The sequence below is a fragment of the Xenopus laevis genome, chromosome 6L (genome assembly GCF_017654675.1).
Source record: "Xenopus laevis strain J_2021 chromosome 6L, Xenopus_laevis_v10.1, whole genome shotgun sequence".
In the NCBI taxonomy this organism is placed as follows: domain Eukaryota; kingdom Metazoa; phylum Chordata; class Amphibia; order Anura; family Pipidae; genus Xenopus; species Xenopus laevis.
In genome coordinates, this window is record NC_054381.1 from 3,832,015 (window position 1) to 3,852,729 (window position 20,715).

The window sequence follows — 20,715 nt, forward strand, 5'->3', positions numbered from 1 at the left end:
TCTGTCATCCCCTCCTTCTCTTATAAACCAACACACACACAATATTGTCAATGAAAATGATCTGACACCAGCCTGTGATATTTCCTATAGATGCGATCCATTTATTGACATCAATTGACCACATTCCTCAGGGTCTCCCTCTAAATACTTCATATTATTGGTAGTTTTAGAAACTCCATTCATGGGCCCTGAAAGAATTCTCCTCAGCCACTGTACAAAACGGCTCCTTGGTACAGATAAACGACTTTTGACCGAAAGCTCCCTGACCCTGAACCATAATAACCCCCTCCAGAGAAGGCTAAGACCAAATGAAATATATTAGTAATGTTATGGCTCAGGGTGATACCAACAGACTCCATAAAATGACTCTGGCAATCCCAGATAAGTGCCATAGATGTACTCGATCTCTAGGAACCTTTGTGCACAAGATATGGTCCTACAATCAATTCCAGAAATATTGGTTTAATAGCCCAGACCTTTACACTCTCTATACTATTACTCACTTCAACATGTGAACCTGGTGAGATAGATCTCCTCTCCAACCAATAATCTCCAGCCTCTGATTCTCCCACTCCCTTTACCTGTCTATTCGGCAAATGATAGAAATAAAAAGCAGACCAACTGCAGGGTGAGTTTCCATGGTCCTTTATTTGGTTTATTCTTTTGTGGTGTTAAGGTTAATGGATAAAGTTTATTAGGGAAAGTAAAGGCACTCGAGGAATGAAGTCCAAACCGCCCTACTCTCCTCAACCCATTAGGGAACCACTGCCATTTGGTTTTAATCTCAATTACACAGAGTGACTCCTTCCTCTGATCATCTTATCCTCAAGGTTTCACTCAACTCTTTACTCTACAACAAACAAATTAATGCCATTTATAAAACCTACTAAACTGGTGGCTCATGGGACACCCCAAGGGATTATAACCCTCGTCCTCCTCAACAGCTGCACAATCCTTTTATGATCAGCCCATTAATCTGAAACAATGGGACGGCAGGGACATAGGCCGAGTCTCAGGAACATTTCCTTGGCTTTGAGAGAAGCTACTGCATTGTATCTGGCTGAATATTTCTGCTAAGTGTAAAGAGTTGGGGTCATGTTTGCCCATCAAAATGTCAGTAGCGTTAAGCTTTATTTAACAAATCGACATCTTCTAGCAGTGATGTTCTAGCACTTTTTCATTTACCACATCAGTGACCCATGAAAGGTTCCTCTCAAGCATCTATTGTATGAGTTGTTTTAAAAGGAAACCTTGTACAAGTGAATGGTTCCTCTCTAGTGTGAGTTTTGTGGTGCCTTCGAAGTATACTTTTTTCAGTAAAACTCTTCCCACATTTAGTACAGGTGAATGGTTTCTCTCCCGTATGCGTTTTGTGGTGGTATTTAAGTGCGCTCTTATCAGAAAAACATTTCCCACATTCTGTACAGGTGAATGGTTTCTCTCCAGTGTGAATTCTGCGGTGGCATTTAAGGGTGCTCATTGCAGAATAAGATTTCCCACAATCTGTACAGGTGAATGGTTTCTCTCCAGTGTGAGTTTTGTGGTGCTTTCGAAGTATACTTTTTTCTGTAAAACTCTTCCCACATTCGGTACAGGTGAATGGTTTCTCTCCAGTGTGAGTTCTGCGGTGGCATTTAAGAGTGCTCATTGCAGAATAAGATTTCCCACATTCGGTACAGGTGAATGGTTTCTCACCAGTGTGAGTTCTTTGGTGCTTTCGAAGTATACTTTTATCAGTAAAACTCTTCCCGCATTCTGTACAGGTGAACGGTTTCTCTCCAGTGTGAGTTTTGTGGTGATATTTAAGTGTACTCTTATCAGAAAAACATTTCCCACATTCTGTACAGGTGAATGGTTTCTCTCCAGTGTGAAGTCTTTTGTGTACATTCAGGTAATACTTTGAAGTAAACTCTTTACCGCATTCTGTACAACGGACTGCTTTCTCTGTAATGTGAGCTTTGTAGTGGTGGTTAAGGGCACTCTTTACAGTAAAACATTTCCCACATTCCATACAGGTGAACGGTTTCTCTCCAGTGTGAGTTTTGTGGTGACATTTAAGGTTGCCCCTTTCAGAAAAAGATTTCCCACATTCTGTACAGGTGAATGGCTTCTCGCCAGTGTGAATTCTTTTATGTACATGAAGGTAATGCTTTGAAACAAATCCTTTCCCACATTCTGTACAGCTGAACGGTTTCTCCCCAGTGTGAATTCTTTTGTGTACATCAAGGTAATATTTTGAAATAAATCCTATCCCACATTCTGTACAGGTGAATGGTTTCTCACCAGCATGAATTCTTTTGTGTACCTGAAGGTAATATTTTGAAATAAATCCTTTCCCACATTCTATACAGGTTAATGGTTTCTCTCCAGCGTGAACTCTTGTGTGTACATGAAGGTACTGTTTTGAAATAAATCCTTTACCACATTCTGTACAGATGAATGGTTTCTCACCAGTATGAGTTCTTTTGTGTACATGGAGGTAAAATTTTGAAATAAATTGTTTCCCACATTCTGTACAGGTGAATGGTTTCTTTCTAGCGTGATTTCTTTTGTGTACGTAAAATGTGGATTTTGCAGAAAAACCTTTGCCACATTCTGTACAGGTGAATGGTTTCTTCCTAGAGTGAACTATTTCATGTTTGAGAAGGGCACAATTTTCAGTAAAACTTTTCCCACATTGTTTACAGGTGAAAAGATTCTCCCCTGTGTGAATATTCTCGTGTCTGCAAAGTTGTGACTTTCTAGTAAAACATTTCCCACATTGTTTACAGGTGAATGGTTTCTCTCCGGTGTGAGTTCTTTCATGCACATGAAGGATTGATTTTGCAGTAAAGCTTTTCCCACATTCTCTACAGGTGAATGGGCTCTTCCCCCTGTGAACGATTTGATGAATTTTTAGATTTCTCTCTGTAGTGAAGGTTCTCTCACATTCTGTACAGGTGAATGGGTCCCTTTCCATGTAAATCATTTGGTGAGATTGGAGTTCTGTCTCTGTAGTGAAGCTTTTCCCACATTCTCTACAGGCAAATGGTTTTACTTTTGTGTGAATTCTCCGGTGGCTGAGAAGGTATTGCTTTTTATTAAACGTTTTCCCACATTCTGTACAGGTGAAAGGTTTCTCCCCTGCGTGGATTCTCTTGTGTGTAACCAAACTAGGGAATAAAGAAAATTTTTCCCCACAATCTGTACAGCTGTATAGTTTCTCTCTGGAGTGGATTCTCTCGTGTTTCCCACAGAGGTGGCTGAGAAGATGACTATTCACAGTGAAGGTTTCACCACATTTATAGCAGATAAAACCATCGAGTCTTGTCAAGCAATCGCCAGATCTTGTGCCGGACTCCCAGTCAGTCTCTGGTTTGGGCAGTTCAGAACTGTGCTCAGCCTTCATGGTCCCACCTAATAACAACAAACAGGAGAGAACTGAAGGGGAATATAGATCATCTGTAAGGAACTGGTATAACAAACATTAAAGGGGAACTATCAAGAAAGTGACATTTAATAGAAGCTTCATCATACTGAAATAAGAAACTTTGTAAACACAATCAATTAAATATTCTGCATCGTTTCTGAAATAATCAAGTTTATCTTCACTATCCCTCTCTCAGCATCTGTTTCTCTTTATTCTCTCTTCATGCGGCAGTTGGGTGTCAGATATTCACTGACAGTTACATCCAATAGAACAGCTCAGAGGAATTGGAGAGGAAATGAAGCCATTTAGCAGCTCTCCTTCTATACAGCCTTCCTGAACCTTATAGCCCTCTGATAAATGCTATTGAAGTCAGACCAGAGTCAGAAGTAACTCTAGAACGTGTCAAAGGCAAGTTAATTGATGAATATAATCGCAGAAATGAAAACAGAGCTGTGAAAGAAGGAGATGCACAGAGCAGAGTGTGTTTTCACTGTAAAAAGCCAGGCCATTTAAAGAAAGACTGTTGTATATGGAGAAATGAACAAAAACTTGCAGGGCAAAGACAGCAAAAGAAATTGCAAAGGATGTTGCACATAAAACTTCAGCTAGTATAGATCAGGGGTAGGGAACATGCGGCTCTTTATCCTGTTTGCTGTGGCTCAGTCTTGCGGCTTTGCCTGTCACATTGTCTATACAGTTCTCACACCTGCTGGCGGCTTCTTGAGTGTGCGGCCGCGGTAAGCTAACGGTTAGCTTATCGCGGTCGCTCAGGAAGCGGGTCAGCAGGTGTGAGGACTGTATAGATGTCCCAGGAGTGACAGGCAAGACCGAGCCGCAACAAGATGATTCATTATGGTCCTTACCGCGGTCACACACTCAAGACAAGAGAGGGAAGATCAGCATTGAGGTGTCACGGTCGGCACCCAACACCAGAACAAATGGCAAGCACCCTGGTCTCGGCTCGTTCACCTGTAGTGTGACCGCCTTTGGCCTCGGGAGGAGCCCTCAGCTACTTGGATGCCACCAGGACTTAAACGAGAGGTGCAAGTCTAGAGGTTCTGCATAAATAGAGGGGCACGACTGTTAGCTACACTAGAGTCTTTAGGTCAAAAGGGGTAGGGGGTCACAACAGGAAACAAACAGGTTCAAAACAGATTAGCAAAAGCTCAGATAGACCCAGGAACAAACTCCTATAACGGGCAATGTGAAAATCCAAACTGTGCCTTTATATACTTTTAAATTTCACGCCACTGCGCACTGACGTCACACACCAGCGCGCATGCGCAAATAAATCAGGAAGGAATCCGCCACACGCCCCCTAACCATTCCCCTTTTTGCGGCCCAGAGGAGCAGCGTGGCGGCCGTCCCTGCAGACCCCCTCCCGCTAGACCACCAGGTACAGTTGTTACAGGAGCTTCAGAAGTCACAGTAAACAGATTTAAACACTAGCATTTAATAGGGCTATTCAGTGTTTAATTTATTTCAAAGTAGCCCTACACATACTCACTGCACTTCTGTTTGTTGTATTCTGTTGTTGTAACGGGTACAATTAAAAAAAGGTTAAAACTTTTAAAGGTTTATAAGCTGTTATGTTTTGTGGCTCCAGACTATTGTTCTTTAGTGGAAGAGGGGGCAAAATGGCTCTTTTGATAGTAAAGGTTGCTGACCCCTGGTCTAGTTACACAGTGGAGGGGATGTTTCAGTCTTACTCAGATAAACTGCTCATCAAACTGGTGTATTGACTCAGGAGCCTCACATGACAAGTGATTAGCATCTCTTTGATCAAATAGACGGTGATACGAGAAAGTGTTCCTTGCAAATGGGGGCAGCATCTCTATGAAAGGAATTGGTCAAGGCTACGTGAACTGTGTCACAAGCACAGGACAAAACCATAAAACACTTGTGAAGGATTTACTGGATGTTCCAGAATTAGAGGGGGGCCTCCTATCAGTGAAACGTTGGACAAATGCAGGGTGCTCTGTTCATTTTAAAGGCAAATTATTCACAATTCAGAAATTATTGCTGAGGGAACTCCTGTATGAGCTCAAATGTGAAGAAAACAAGTAGGGATGCAACAAATCCACTATTTGGGATTCGGCCGAATCCTTTGTGAAAGATTTGCTTTTCTTTTCTAAGAGAGTTAATCAAGGGCTGCCGATCCCTTTCAACTGAGCACCGGACCAACTGTGTTTTGAGAGGCCTGGGTGGGCTGGTGGGTCTTTGGAAATTGGACTGTGGACTAATGAGAACATAGACCCCAGCTGGAAACAAGTATTTTGTGACTCTCATAGATGATCACTCCAGATAAGTCTGCAGTATATCGAATGAAGCGCAATAGTGAAACACTGGATGAACCCAAGGAGTATATAGCAGAATCCACAAATAAATTCCAGCGCAATCCTGTGACACTTAAGGTGGCCATACACGGGCCGATAAAAGCTGCCGACAGACCAAGTCGGCAGCTTATTGGCCCGTGTATGGGGGCCCCCGACGGGCTTCCCCGATCGAGATCTGGCCGAAAGTCGGCCAGATCTCGATCGGATGGGGTTAAAAATCCCGTCGGATCGCGGCCGCATCTGTCCGTTGATGCGGTCCCGCGATCCGACCGCCCGTTTGGCGAACGCTAGGATCCGATCGTTGGGCCCTAGGGCCCACGATCGGATCAGCCCGATATTGCCCACCTCAAGGTGGGCATATCGGAGGGAGATCCGCTCGTTTGGCGACATCGCCAAACGAGCGGATCTATCCGTGTATGGCCACCTTAAGATCTGACAATGGAGGGGACCACACAAGCATTGAAGCTAAAGCATATCTAAAGGAACAAGGCTTAAGAGAATCCATCTATGGCAGACTGGTCAGCAATTTGGAAAAATGCTCGGCGAATGGTTAACTGTGTGAGACAGAAAAAGCATATTTATAAGATATTGATGTTCTGCTACTACTCCCCTGATAGGTTACAAATGCTATTCTCTGACCATTCACCACTTTGCTAGAGAACATGTGGGAGACTGAGTTCTGGGACTGCCCAACTGTTCAACCAATGTGGCTGGAAGTCAAGAAAGTATTAGATCAGGTTCTAATATCCCAAGTCCCTCTAGAAATGTCTACCTTTGTCATGGGCAGACCATTTACTGGTAGGGTTGCCACCCTTACTAAAAAATATTACCGGCAGTGGGGGGCGGGCACCAAAAGGGGGCGGTCCGTGACACAAAAGGAGGCGGAGCTACGTGGTGTGCCACAAAAGGGGCGGAGCAACATCGCAGAGATGTCCACAACGCTGGAAAAAAGGTAAGTTCTGTGCGAATTGGGGGCTTTTTTTAAAGGGTATTACAAATACACCGGTATTATAAATTTGTAATACCGGCCCCAGCCTTGGCAGGTGTTTTACCGGCTGGGCCGGTAAAATACCTGCAGGGTGGCAACTCTATTTACTGGTATACCACACGCAGGCCAAAAATTGGCTAATCGTATTCTGACTGCTGCACAGATAGCAGTAGCGGCCAAGTGGAAGACCCTCAATTGTCCAAACATCCAGGAAATAATTAATAGAGTGAATGGCAACAGAGTCTTCAAAGCAAATATAGTCTATTTATAAAACACCACCCTCCGACATCTAAATACTTGGTCTATCTGGGAGTTAAGAGACTTCACATAACATTCCCGTAACTGAGGGAAAGGCCTCGCAATGTCAAGTTATGCCTCAGACGGGAACTTCAATTAGCCGAGCTTTACATTAAGCCTGACAACACGGAGGAAGTTATTTCTATGTATTTCTTTGGTCCGAAAGTAGTTACCGGACAATATGTAAATGCAATTATACTGTGTAATAAGCAAGCGGAATTGATTAGAATTATGTGGAGCCTGTTGTATTCATTCCTATCCTATTTATAGACAATGTGGGAGTTTCCGCTTTTCTTTCTTTCTGTTTTATGTTTGATCTTTTTCTTTTTTTTCTTTTCCTTCTGTATTTCTTTTTGTATATATTTTATTATTTCTGTAAGTTTGTATCTTTGAAATACCTGTCAATAAAAATAAAAGTTACAAAAAAAAAACAAAAACAAAAAAAGACTAAAGGCAAACTTTGAAAAGAAGGATTTGGGAAATGTCACATATTACCTTGGAATAGAAATTGAGAGAGACGAGGATGGAAGTTTCCTACTTAATCAGAAAAATAAAATTGAAGAATTGATGACCTGTTGTGGAATGGAGGAAGCGAAGGAAGTGAAACGCCTATGGAAGTTGAATATCTGAAAGGCGACAATGGTGAGCGATTATTGACAGACAACCACCAATATGGAAATGTTATTGGCAAATTGTTGTTCATAGCGACAGTGACAAGAGCAGACATTGCAGCAGCAGCAGTAGGAATACTTTGCAGAAAGGTTTCAGCTCCATCGCATCATGATTGCAGTAAAGCCGATCATAACATACCTGAAAGGGACTATCAATAAGAAGTTGAAATTGCCAGCAGTACACAAAGCTCAGTTAACTGGTTATGCTAAAAGTACAGAGCACAGTCAGACCCCTCCCACAAACACACACTTATTGGGATGAGACCCACCTTGTAGCATGTGAGACTCCCAGTGTAGGAATGTACTGCACACAGACACCCCACACCCACTGCTACATACCTTAGAGATTTACCCATAAATCCAGTGTGGGGCAGATTATTATTGTGTTTGCTCTGTGTGACATCACACAAGTGATTCTATGGCCACCGAGCAGACTAATGGGACAAAATAAGGTCCTAGTGGGAAACATGTGAGCCGAGACCTTTAGCTGGACAGCCAATGTCTACAAAACTGATGGGCCCCTGTGAATTAGATTGTTGTGCTACTAATTGTCCTGGGAACAGTCCCACTGGCATGAGCAGGGGCATCATTGTTACACACGTAGTAATTGCCTACTTACCCCCATCACTAACTGGTACTGCTGAACTTTCCATTGGGGTCACATGATCTTCTTCAGGGTCCAGTTCTTCTTCCTTTATTTTTATTTGTAATATTTCTGATTCAGCCAATGGGAAAGCTGGGAGTAAGGAAGAGACAGGGGTGAGTAAAGCTGGGAGTAAGGAAGAGACAGGGGTGAGTAAAGCTGGGAGTAAGAAAGAGACAGGGGTGAGTAAAGCTGGGAGTAAGGAAGAGACAGGGGTGAGTAAAGCTGGGAGTAAGGAAGAGACAGGGGTGAGTAAAGCTGGACGTAAGGAAGAGACAGGGGAGAGTAAAGCTGGGAGTAAGGAAGAGAGACAGGAGTGAGTAAAACTGGGAGTAAGGAAGAGATAGGGGTGAGTAAAGCTGGGAGTAAGGAAGAGACAGGGGTGAGTAAATCTAGGAGTAAGGAAGAGAAAGGGTGAGTAAAGCTGGAAGTAAGGAAGAGCCAGGGATGAGTAAAGCTGGGAGTAAGGAAGAGACAGGGGTGAGTAAAGCTGGGAGTAAGGAAGAGACAGGGGTGAGTAAAGCTGGGAGTAAGGAAGAGACAGGGGTGAGTAAAGCTGGGAGTAAGGAAGAGACAGGGGTGAGTAAAGCTGGGAGTATGGAAGTGCTTGTGTTAGATGAGAAGAAATATTCAGGTAATAGTGATCCCCTGGACTGTCCACCCTTCTAGCCCCACACTCATCACATAGTCCCTGATAAAGATTGTTCAGCACCAGATTTAAACATGGGATAAAGAGAACTGTTACTTTTATTGTAATACAAATTCCAGCAGCACTCCGGTAAGGTGAAAAAAATTTATTTGTGCAAATGAAGCAACGTTTCGGGCATAACCAGCCCTTTATCAAGCTTGATAAAGGGCTGGTTATGCCCGAAACGTTGCTTCATTTGCACAAATAAATTTTTTTCACCTTACCGGAGTGCTGCTGGAATTTGTATTGGAATTTGTACTGGACCTGGGCAGACAGAGTCGCAGCTGGCACCCGACGCTTCAAAAAGCGGTGAGATTGATTGTGTAGCACTACACTCTATGTTTGTGTGTTACTTTTATTGTAGCTCCTCATAGATCTTCACTGGTCCTTGTGTTTAAAGGTGTATAATTTCTTTTGATGTTATATGTTCTCCTTACTGTTCACACTTAGAAAATCAATATAACAATATAATTCCTTCTATATTATCTTATAACGTTACTCACCGGCCCCAGGAACGGGATCCATTTCCCTCTTTATTGTGTCCAGAGGATCCTCAGTGTCCGGCTCTTCATTCTCCCATTTCCCCTCTAACCTCCTTGTTTCCATCTCTGGAGAACCTGACAGCAAGGAACACAAACCCACCATATAAAGCTGCCTGTGGGGATCCCCCCTCTCATATCACTACAATAAATACATGTTGTACTGGGACCAGTTTATCCCCCAGTCCCACAGTCTCCCCTCTCTATCAGTCCCTGCAGCAGGATTAACCCCCAGTCTCCCCTCTCTATCAGTCCCTGCAGCAGGATTAACCCCCAGTCTCCCCTCTCTATCAGTCCCTGCAGCAGGATTAACCCCCAGTCTCTCCTCTCTATCAGTCCCTGCAGCAGGATTAACCCCCAGTCTCCCCTCTCTATCAGTCCCTGCAGCAGGATTAACCCCCAGTCTCCCCTCTCTATCAATCCCTGCAGCAGGACCCCATCCTCCCCTCCTCTAGTCAGTCCCCTTCTTAACCCCCAGTCTCCTCTCTCTATCAGTCCCTGCAGCAGGATTAACCCCCAGTCTCCCCTCTCTATCAGTCCCTGCAGCAGGATTAACCCCCAGTCTCCCCTCTCTATCAGTCCCTGCAGCAGGATTAACCCCCAGTCTCCCCTCTCTATCAGTCCCTGCAGCAGGATTAACCCCCAGTCTCCCCTCTCTATCAGTCCCTGCAGCAGGATTAACCCCCAGTCTCCCCTCTCTATCAGTCCCTGCAGCAGGATTAACCCCCAGTCTCCCCTCTCTATCAGTCCCACAGACAGTACAGGAGGAGGAGGAGGGAAACTCAATTACCCAGCAGCCCAGGGACACAGGAAACAGGAAGTAGTTACAGGAAGGTTCAGCCTTTCCCTCTATCAGGTCTGGGTACAGAGAGAAGCACAAAGATCTCACCCCTCCCCCTGGGAAGGCAGCTCCGCCCTTCAGCCAATGAGCTTGTTTGGTTTGAGACCAATGAAATGATTGTGTGTCAGAGTTGTCCCTACTGCACAGACACGGCCATGTTGCTGGTGGGCAGATGCTAATCAGGAGAGCTGGCAGTGCAGGGTCAGTCACACGTGGGCACCAGATTAGAGACAAATGGGATTTGAGTGTCAGTTAAAGGGATGTGTCTGATGAGTTTGACTGTTTTCTGCTTGTTACTGAGTAGAATTGAGAGTGGATGAGAGCAGTGCATGCTGGTTAGTTCCATCTCTTTCCTGTCACACAGCTGATGTCAAGCTCAGGGACACAAGGGCCCCTCCCCCAGGCAAGTCACAAAGGATTGGGTCCCATGTTGAGAAATGACACAGACTTGTGATTCCTTTGTGTGAGGAGAGTTCACTATTGCCAGTATTTATGTAGTAATGAGGTTATTGCTCACTGCTCCCTCAGCTCTAGTACAACTCCCAGTATCCCAGCAGCAGTGGAGTAGAATGCCGGGAGTTGTAGTTCAGACTATACAGGGGGTCCCAGTTCAGAGGCCTGATATGAATGCTAGAAATAGTATATAGTTGTTACACAATGGAATCCTCGGTCATTTCTACTTTTATCTCTTTGCCACGAGGGGCCCAAGTGTTTTACTTCTGGTCTCACTCACTGACCCAAGTCCCATCCCCCCATTTCTATTCACATAAGTGGCCTCTGTCCTGGGATAATATCATGGTCTTGTCATTAATCTCTTATTTGTACCCTGGGTACCCCTGGAACTATAGCAGGGTGACACCCCAATGTTTCTATATATCTGTAACCTTGTTATGAGCTAAGGGGGCCCAGTCTGAAGGTCAGTTAGGGGGAGATTTGGGGTGAGTGTTTATTTGTACCCTGGGTACCCCTGGAACTATAGCAGGGTGACTGTTACCCCAATGTTTCTATATATCTGTAACCTTGTTATGAGCTAAGGGGGCCCAGTCTGAAGGTCAGTTAGGGGGAGATTTGGGGTGAATGGGGTGGTACTTATGAATCTATAGAAGAGTGATTGTTTCAGTGATATATATACATGTTTGAGTCAGAGAGATTGTTAATATTACAATAAATAAGTACAAACAGGACATTGCTGTTCTGGATGAAGATTACTCAGTACAAGGTAATATCTATGATGATTTATTTGTATGATAAAACCTCGTGACGTTCTGGGTGGAACATAATATACAGGTCTTTTAGCAGAGAATATTTAGTTGAGGCCATTACAGACTGACCGTACATAAAACCATTGTCGTTTCCCTGGCTCCTTCCAATGGCAGTTCCCTGTTAGAGACATATAACACTGCAGGAGGATTATAGGAAAGTATAGGGGGAGGCTGGGGACAGTCACATGTAGAACAATGGCAGCTAAGCACCAATACAGCAGCTCAGGGGGGAAATAAAAGAGAAACATTTTATGTTTTAATGAAATCAGAAAACAGAAACATGGAGGGGCCCGTGGCCCTTTAGCAAATGAAGTGTGTGTGTGAGTGTAGATACATCAGAGAGAGGGGATCAGAGGGCAGTTTATTGGCCTGTCCTGTGTGGCATTAGCCTTTAGGGGGGGCAGGGGGGCATTTTAGAAAGGCTTAGCAATATTGGAATTAATAGAGGGATAATGTGGCAATGGCATAAGCCTACCGACCTTACAAACTTCTGATTTCTTTTTTTTCAGTGTTCATTAATGAGCCCGGGTGTCTTTTGTGAATGTCAAAACCTGAATTTGTTTCCCTTATTCTGTACAGGTGAATGGTTTCTCCCCAGTGTGAGTCATGTGGTGCATGCTAAAGGTGCTCTTTTTAGTAAACGTTTTCCAACACTCGGTGCAGGTGAATAGTTTCTTTCTGGCGTGAGTTCTTTGGTGCTTCCTAAGGCTTTTATTTACACTAATGTACATAAATAATTTGTATAGTGCTTCAAGCTCCAAATTGTAAATTTTTTGAGGGTTTAACTTACCCAATGCATTGGGGGATCCAGGTGCTCACACCTTAAGCCTTCAGCTCAGGAAGGCACTGTGACAGAATATCAAATGAAAAAGGTTGGCACAAACTGGATCACTCTCCACGATGTAGTTAAAAAATGTATTTCTTTAGAACAACATCCCAAATGCCTTACGCGTTTCGTGCCTTTTGGGCACTTAATCATAGGATAGGCATAGGCCTATGATTAAGAGCCCAAAAGGCACGAAACGCGTAAGGCATTTGGGATGTTGTTCTAAAGAAATACATTTTTTAACTACATCGTGGAGAGTGATCCAGTTTGTGCCAACCTTTTTCATTTGATATTCTGTTATTTACACTAAACCTTTTCCCACACTGAAAGGTTTCTCACCTGTTTGGATTTTGTGGTGGTTTTAAAGGGTGCTCCATAAATGAAAGATGTTGCCACATTCTGTACAGGTGAATGGTTTCTCCCCAGTTTCTCCTCTGGTGTATCAGACGTTTTCTCTTTTTAGTAAATCGTTTGCCACATTCTGTACAGGTAAAAAGGTTGTTCCCTGTGTGACTTCTCTGGTGTTTGTGAAGGTTGCTCTTTCTAGTAAAAATGTTCTCACATTCGGTGCAAAGGTGTCCCTTTGCATAGAATACTCTCCCACAATCTGTACAGGAATATAGTTTCCTCACTATCAGTGACGTAACTAGAGGGGGGCGGGCCCTGGCGCGGGACGTGCCGCCGGGCCCTCCGCCCCCTCCGTACACCCACAACCGCTCGGGAATCGTGGCGCGTGAGCTGCCGGGGGGGCCCAGAGGAGGTGTGGGCCCTGACCCAATCGCACCCCCTGCTCCCCCGGTAGTTATGCCACTGCTCACTATGTGAATTCTCATGTTTACTGAGGCTACTGCTTAAAGGAACAGTTCAGTGTAAAAATAAAAACTGGGTAAATAAAAAATGTTTCTAATATAGTTAGTTTTACAGTCACTCCAGCCTTTATACATTGCATTTTTGCCTGACTAACTGTACTAGATGCATTTTTTATTTTGCAGACTATCTTTTTACCCAGTTTTTATTTTTACATTGAACAATTCCTTTAATGGAAAACTTTTCTTACATTCTTTGCAGGCAAATGGTTTCAGGGTGAATTTTCTCATGTTTCTCATGGAGGTGGGTGGCATCGCTATTCAAAGAGCTTGTTAAGCAATCGCCAGATCTTGTGCCGGACTCCCAGTCAGTCTCTGGTTTGGGCAGTTCAGAACTGTGCTTAGCCTTCATGTACCCACCTAATAACAAAAAGGATAGAGCTGAAGGGGAATATAAAAATTTGCTGCGCGTCAAAAATATTTTGATGCCCATAGACTTTAATGGCCGTCGGTGACATTTCGCTGGCGCCGATTTTTTGTCGAAACAAAATGGGTCAAATTCACCCATCCCTACTCATCTCACCAGAGCAGAATCCTCCTATCTAGACAGCCCAATCACGTAGGGAGAAGTAGTGGATGCCATTGGCAGCCTCCCATCAGGGAAGGCCCCAGGCCTTGATGGCCTTCCGGCAGCTTGGTACAGAAGCTCATAATGCAGGCTCCCTCCCCAAATCCTTCTACTCCACACTGATTGTGCTTATACCAAAGCAGGGGAAGGACCCGGATCTGTGCGACTCCTACCGCCCCATTTTGCTCATAAATACGGGCGTCAACATTTTGGCAAAACTTTTTTCTAAACGCCATAACCAAGTTATAACCTCATTTGTCCACCCAGATCAAACAGGCTTTATAAACAGACCTACCAATGCTAGATGTTTAAGTGACCACAGTATTAGAGGCCACATTACAGTCAGAGGTAGAAACAGCTATTGCAGCCTTCCCTGCTGGGAAAAGATGGACTACCAATAGAATGGTATAAACAGCATGTCAAACTTATAGCCCCGATCCTAGTGAAATTGTATAATGAGGTAAAAAAAGGGAATTCCCTCCCAGATACTATGAGAGAAACATTTACAATTTTGATACCAAAGTCTGGTAAGGACCCTCTAGAATGCTCCTCATATAGACCTATATCTTTGATTAATGTGGATGGCAAGATATTGGCGAAAGTATTGGCTGTGAGATTGGAGCTGCACTTATCGGATATAATCTCACCAGACCAAACTTGCTTTATGCCAGGGTGCTCTACAGACATAAACATATGGAGGTTATTTACCAATATTGCAATACAACATGATAATTCAGGAACCAGAGTAATAGCCTCCTTAGATAATGAAAAGGCTTTTGATTTGGTGGAATGGGAGTACCTATGGGCCACCATGAAAAGGGTGGGTATACACCCAGCATATATCAACTGGGTACGGGCATTATACCACAACCCGATAGCCAGAATTAGAACTAACATGAATATATCAAAATCAGTTCCAATAAAAAGAGGAACAAGACAGGGCTGCCCCCTCTCACCTATCTTGTTTGCGATAGCAATGGAACCATTGGCTTGTCGAGTTAGAGCTTCACCAGAAGTAGGGGGACTAAAACTTGGAGCACTGAAAGTATTTTAATGTATGCAGATGGCATCCTACTATATCTACCTAACTCTCAGCAGGCTCTTAGTTAGGCTCGAATGATTAATTATAGGCATACTGACTACTCAGGCCTGAAAATAAATTGGTCTAAATCAGTATTATTCCCCATAGACAAACTCCCACAACAAACACTAGGCCTAGGATGGGTGGACAAGTTTAAATATTTAGGAATTTGGATTCATGTAAACCTATCAAAGTATTGTGAACTGAATATACAGCCACTTATACAACTTATAGAAAATAAGTAGAACTATGGGTCAATCTACCACTAACGCTCATAAAGAGAATAAATTTGTTTAAAATGGTGATAGTTCTGAAATGAACATACATTTTTAGACATGCCCCAATAGTGATGCAGAAACATATCTTTGCATAAATAAAATCCCTAATGACATCCATATTTTGGAACAAGGCCTCCCCAGGACTAGCTCTCACAACACTGCAACTTCCCACCACCCAAGGAAGACTAGCAGCCCCAAACCCCTTTATATACTATGTTGAGACAATGGGCCTATTCCTCTCAGACAAATGCAGCAATAATTTTAGAAGCACAGTACCTAGGTTCATATGAAGAACTTAAAAATATTCTCTATAGGGGTACCTCTTACTCCACCAGGATCACCCAACTGATGAAAGCCACGGTACAAGTGTGGGAAACGGCCCTACAATACTATCCAGAAGTAGAACATTACTGTTCAGAAATACCCCCCTTATGGTGTAATCCTCAGCTACCACATCTTAAGCAAATCCCAGATCCACAGAACTGGGCAAATCACAATATAAAATACATTGGGAATATAAAAGTTGAAGGCAAACTATTAATGTTTGAGGAACTAAAAGAGAAATTCGCTCTCCCTAATATTTTGTTGTTTAGATTTCTACAACTTAGACATGCGATCAATACTCAATTTACCCCGAATGATCTAGAACGAGAGGTGCACAATAGGGACTTGGGTAAACCTTTATCACACTTTTATAAGCAAATGATACAAAAAAGTGCAGTTCAACTCTGAATAAACTGTTAAGCAAATGGCAACAGGATTTTGCTGACTTAACAATTGAAAACAAACTGAACTGAAATGTTGGTTAGGATTGTCCTAGGTGTTCATACTCACCTGCAGGTTTCTTCCAAATGGTATGGGACAGTCCCCGAATACAAACATAAGATCCAGAATAAAACTGATATTCCTCTACCAAGGGACCCCAAGGCGTTACTGCTAAACCAGTTGGAGGAAGTGGTAACCAATACGAGCCCAAAGAATGCTGATGTCAATATTGTGTATGTATGCAAAAAAAGGCTATAGCAATGAGATGGAGATCACAAGGTGGCCCGACTCTCAAGGAGTGGGAACAACTAGTTGAAAAATCCATACCTTTATATAAACTCACTTATATGAGAAGGGGGTGCCCAGAGAATTTTAATAAAGTGTGGGACCTGTGGGTGTAATCCTGCCTTGAGGGGTTAATCCTCCCACTTACCTAAACCTATATGGAATCTGGAAACAAGAAATGAATAGGAATAGTAAAATGAATCTTATAAATGTAATTGTAACTCATGGAAATGGAAACACCATGTTTTTCCTTTAAGTTCTTTATTTCTTGCTTTATTTTATTTGTTATTACAGTTAAATAACTTTATTGCAAATATTCAACAATGTATAAATAAATACAATAACATATGTGTAACAGTTCATGCAATTTAATGCTTAATAAAAAAGAATTGTTAAAAAAAACCAAAACCAGGCTTTATGCCTAGCAAAAGTACCACTATAAACCTACGCAGATTACACACCCATATACAAACCACCGATACAAACGGAGGAACAAGACTTATAGCAGCACTAGATGCCACTAAGCCATTTGACTTGTTCGAATGGCCTTATCTTTGGAAAGCCATGGAGAAATTTGGCATAGGCCTCATAGGGCCGAGTCAATAGCACCCTCTCGAGAACCTTCCATCTTACCCAGGGCACCAGACAGGGCTGCCCCCTCTCTCCCTTTGCCTTAGCGATAGAACCCTCTGCCATTATGGTCCAACAAACCCCTGAAATTAAAGGACTCAAATGTGGTAAACTAGAAGAAAAAATTGCACTATATGCGGATGATCTTCTACTATTCCTAGCTGACCCACATGACTCACTCACGCACTACCTAGCTGACAAGTTTGGCACATACAGCGGTTTGGTCATAAATAAAGGGAAGTCAGTCTTATTTACTCTAGAAGCTGAACAAAGAGCAGGTGCGATTCAGGGACTGCGGTTGGTATCCAGCCTTAAATACCTTGCCGAGACTATCTCGCCAAGCACACAAAACTATGTAACAGAAAACACTGACCCTGTGATACAATGGGCCGGTCTACCATTAACGGTATGGGGCAGGATCAAACTATTTAAAATGGTATACTTACCCAAATTTCTATACTTCCTGCAGAATGCCCCAATATGGATACCACATTAAAACACATTGATGCTATTCTTTTCCCCTTTATCTGGGCAAACAAACCCACTAGAGTCAACAAGCTAACACTCCTGGCTCCTGACAAGGAAGGGGTTAGCCCTCCTGCACCTACGAATGTATTACTATGCAAGTCAACTAGCGCTCATACATAACTGGCTTAACCCGGACCACGAAAACTTGCTTACAGTGCTACAGGCCACATTGGTGGACTCCCTTGAAGCAATAAGGAACGCGCCCTACAGGAAAGCCAAAGACACCCCTGAACTGCCCCCCCATGCTAAGCTGCCCACAAAAAGCCTGGACGCTTGCCACCAAGGCTCTCCCAAAAGCTGCGAGCCCTCCATCCCCCTGCAGCACTTACTACACTTACCGGTCTTCAAGTACTGGCCAAAATTAAGGGTAAGGCACTTATCAGATCTTTCAGTTAACAACACCATTCCAACCCTTACCCAAATAGCAACTAAATTAAATCACTCAAACATAGCTTGGCACTGATATTTCCAACTCAGACACGCTTTTGTGGCCCACTTTGGTAACCTGGCTATCTCTACTAAAACCCAATCACATGAAGACAGGCTATGGGATCCAGGCTGGACTGGCAATCTGTAGGTTCTGGCAAATGCCAGAGGAGCTGCTATGAGGTGCCATAGAAAGTCAGTATTTAGTGGGCTGGTGGGGGCTGTTTGGGCCTCTGTGTACCTGAAATGCCAGGGCCTATTTTAATTCTCAGTCCAGACCTGATGGGATCCAAATCCACAAGAACTGGTCTCTGGGCTGTTCAATACACTCATATCCACTATCAATAGTCCATTTAACAAAGCTAAAACTAAGTGGAATGATCTTATTCCTGCTCTAGATGGCGATACGTGGGAAGATGCAACAGGGGAACTGTACAGCATTCTAATTTCTACAAAAGATAGGACGGTACAATTCCGGGGTAGAAGCCCCAATGGAAATTGTCCCAAATACCAGCACCCAGACACTGGGTTCTTCCATCTGCTTTGGTCGTGCCCCTGATACAAAGGTTCTGGGCCCAGTTAATAGCCTACCTGACTAATGAAATCCTGCTCCCCGGAGCACTAACACTTGAGGTATGTCTACTGGGATTGGTGGATGAACTGGCACCTCTGAATAAAACAAGAACCCTCCTCTTCTTTGCCAAAAAGCAGCTTCCCATGAAATGGATGAGCCCTCAATCCCCCATAGTAAAGCAATGGGTAAAATAAATCAGTAATAGGCTTCCAATGATAAAGTCAACATACATAGCCAGACAGCGCCCAAAAAAGTTTGAAAAAATCTGGGAACCCTGGCTAGAGATCTGTCCTGAAGCTCAATGAGACTCAATGAATACAAATGTACGAGACACTATATGCAATTTGTCCATTCCTTTCTCAGTAAATGAAATCCTATCTAACCAGGCTTAAATCCTGTGAGAACAGATGTAACATGTAATACGCACATGGACCGAATATGTAGCAAACGTTATGCTCCAAGTGTAACTGAATGCCTTATCTAATAAACTGTGGTCCTGCGTGACCAATTACACTTTTCATCAACAATGCCTACTTTGTTTGTTTGTTGAATTTGTGCTGTTTGTTTAAAATGCAAAATAAAAACCTTTTAAAAAAATAAAAACATTAAAGGGATACTGTCATGGGAAAAACATTTTTTTTCAAAATGAATCAGTTAATAGTGCTGCTCCAGCAGAATTCTGCACTGAAATCCATTTCTCAAAAGAGCAAACAGATTTTCTTATATTCGATTTTGAAATCTGACATGGGCTAGACATATTGTCAATTTCCCAGCTGCCCCAAGTCATGTGACTTGTGCTCTGATAAAATTCAATCACTCTTTACTGCTGTATTGCAAGTTGGAGTGATATCACCCCCTCCCTTTTTCCCCCCAGCAGCCAAACAAAAGAACAATGGGAAGGTAACCAGATAACAGCTCCCTAACACAAGATAACAGCTGCCTGGTAGATCTAAGAACAGCACTCAATAGTAAAAACCAGGTCCCACTGAGACACATTCAGTTACATTGAGAATGAAAAACAGCAGCCTGCCAGAAAGCATTTCTCTCCTAAAGTGCAGGCACAAGTCACATGACCAGGGGCAGCTGGGAAATTGACAAAATATCTAGCCCCATGTCTGATTTCAAAATTGAATATAAAAAAAATCTGTTTGCTCTTTTGAGAAATGGATTTCAGTGCAGAATTCTGCTGGAGCAGCACTATTAACTGATTCATTTTGAAAAAAAATTTTTTTTTCCATGACAGTATCCCTTTAAATAAACCCAAAAGGATTGTTTTGCCACCAAAAAAAAAATATTTATCCTGCCAATCAAAGACGCCATAAAATGACTCTGGCAATCCCAGATAAGTGCCATAGATGTACTCGATCTCTAGGAACCTTTGTGCACAAGATATGGTCCTACAATCAATTCCAGAAATATTGGTTTAATAGCCCAGACCTTTGCACTCTCTATACTATTAATTTCAACATCTGAACCTGGTGAGATATATCTCCTCTCCAACCAATAATCTCCAGCCTCTGATTTTTCCACTCCCTTTACCTGTCTATTCGGCAAATGATAGAAATAAAAAGCAGACCAACTGCAGGGTGTGTTTCCATGGTCCTTTATTTTTTCTTCTGTGGTGTTAATGGATACAGTTTATTAAGGAAATTACAGAGAATAATGTCCAACCTGCCCCATTTCCCTCAGCCCAATAGGAACCACTGCCATTTGTTTTTCATCTCAATTACAGAGATTCCTTCCTCTGATCATCTTATCCTCAAGGTTTCACTCCACTCTTTACTAACAAACTAATTAGTGGCATTTATAAAACCTGCTAAACTGGCGGCTCATGGGACACCCAAGGGATTATAAGAGATAAAGATTTAGGGAGCACCTCCCGCCCGTAATCGGTTACAAAGAGATGGTGCAGGGTCAATATGAATAAATTATATGATCAAGAAAAAGGGTGGGAAAGAACTGACCCATACGTCTGCACCTCCCATCCATCACATCCAATAACTCACATGTGGTTGGGTTGATAAAACATAACTTTAATCCAAGTATTAACCTAAGTGTCCAGTATATATCAATGAAACTAAAATGAGGGTGAGGCAGGAGAGCGGCCCAACAGTGGTAGGACTAGTTTACCTGTGTTACTGACCAGGCCTGGACTGGGAGTCAAAATAGGCCCTGCCATTCCAAGTACGCAGAGGCCCAAACAGTCTCCTACCA

The 20,715-nt window shown here is 43.0% G+C and overlaps 2 protein-coding genes across 4 annotated transcripts in view; both read right to left on the reverse strand.

Moving 5' to 3' along the window:
* Positions 1-20,715, reverse strand: part of znf214 (zinc finger protein 214) — a 210,501-nt gene that overhangs the window by 134,707 nt on the left and 55,079 nt on the right.
* Positions 630-9,689, reverse strand: LOC108719513 (oocyte zinc finger protein XlCOF6-like). 3 transcript variants are annotated; one of them, XM_041566850.1, is made up of 4 exons: positions 9,536-9,689; positions 8,321-8,437; positions 7,526-7,850; positions 630-3,396 (listed from the first exon to the last, which is right to left on the reverse strand). In XM_041566850.1, the coding sequence occupies exon 4, from the start codon at positions 3,386-3,388 to the stop codon at positions 1,214-1,216; it is 2,175 nt and encodes a 724-aa protein (XP_041422784.1). In that variant the 5' UTR covers positions 3,389-3,396; positions 7,526-7,850; positions 8,321-8,437; positions 9,536-9,689; the 3' UTR covers positions 630-1,213. The 3 variants fall into 3 exon arrangements, with proteins under 3 accessions (XP_041422784.1, XP_041422782.1, XP_041422783.1); XM_041566848.1 differs by lacking the exon at positions 7,526-7,850; XM_041566849.1 differs by lacking the exons at positions 7,526-7,850; positions 8,321-8,437.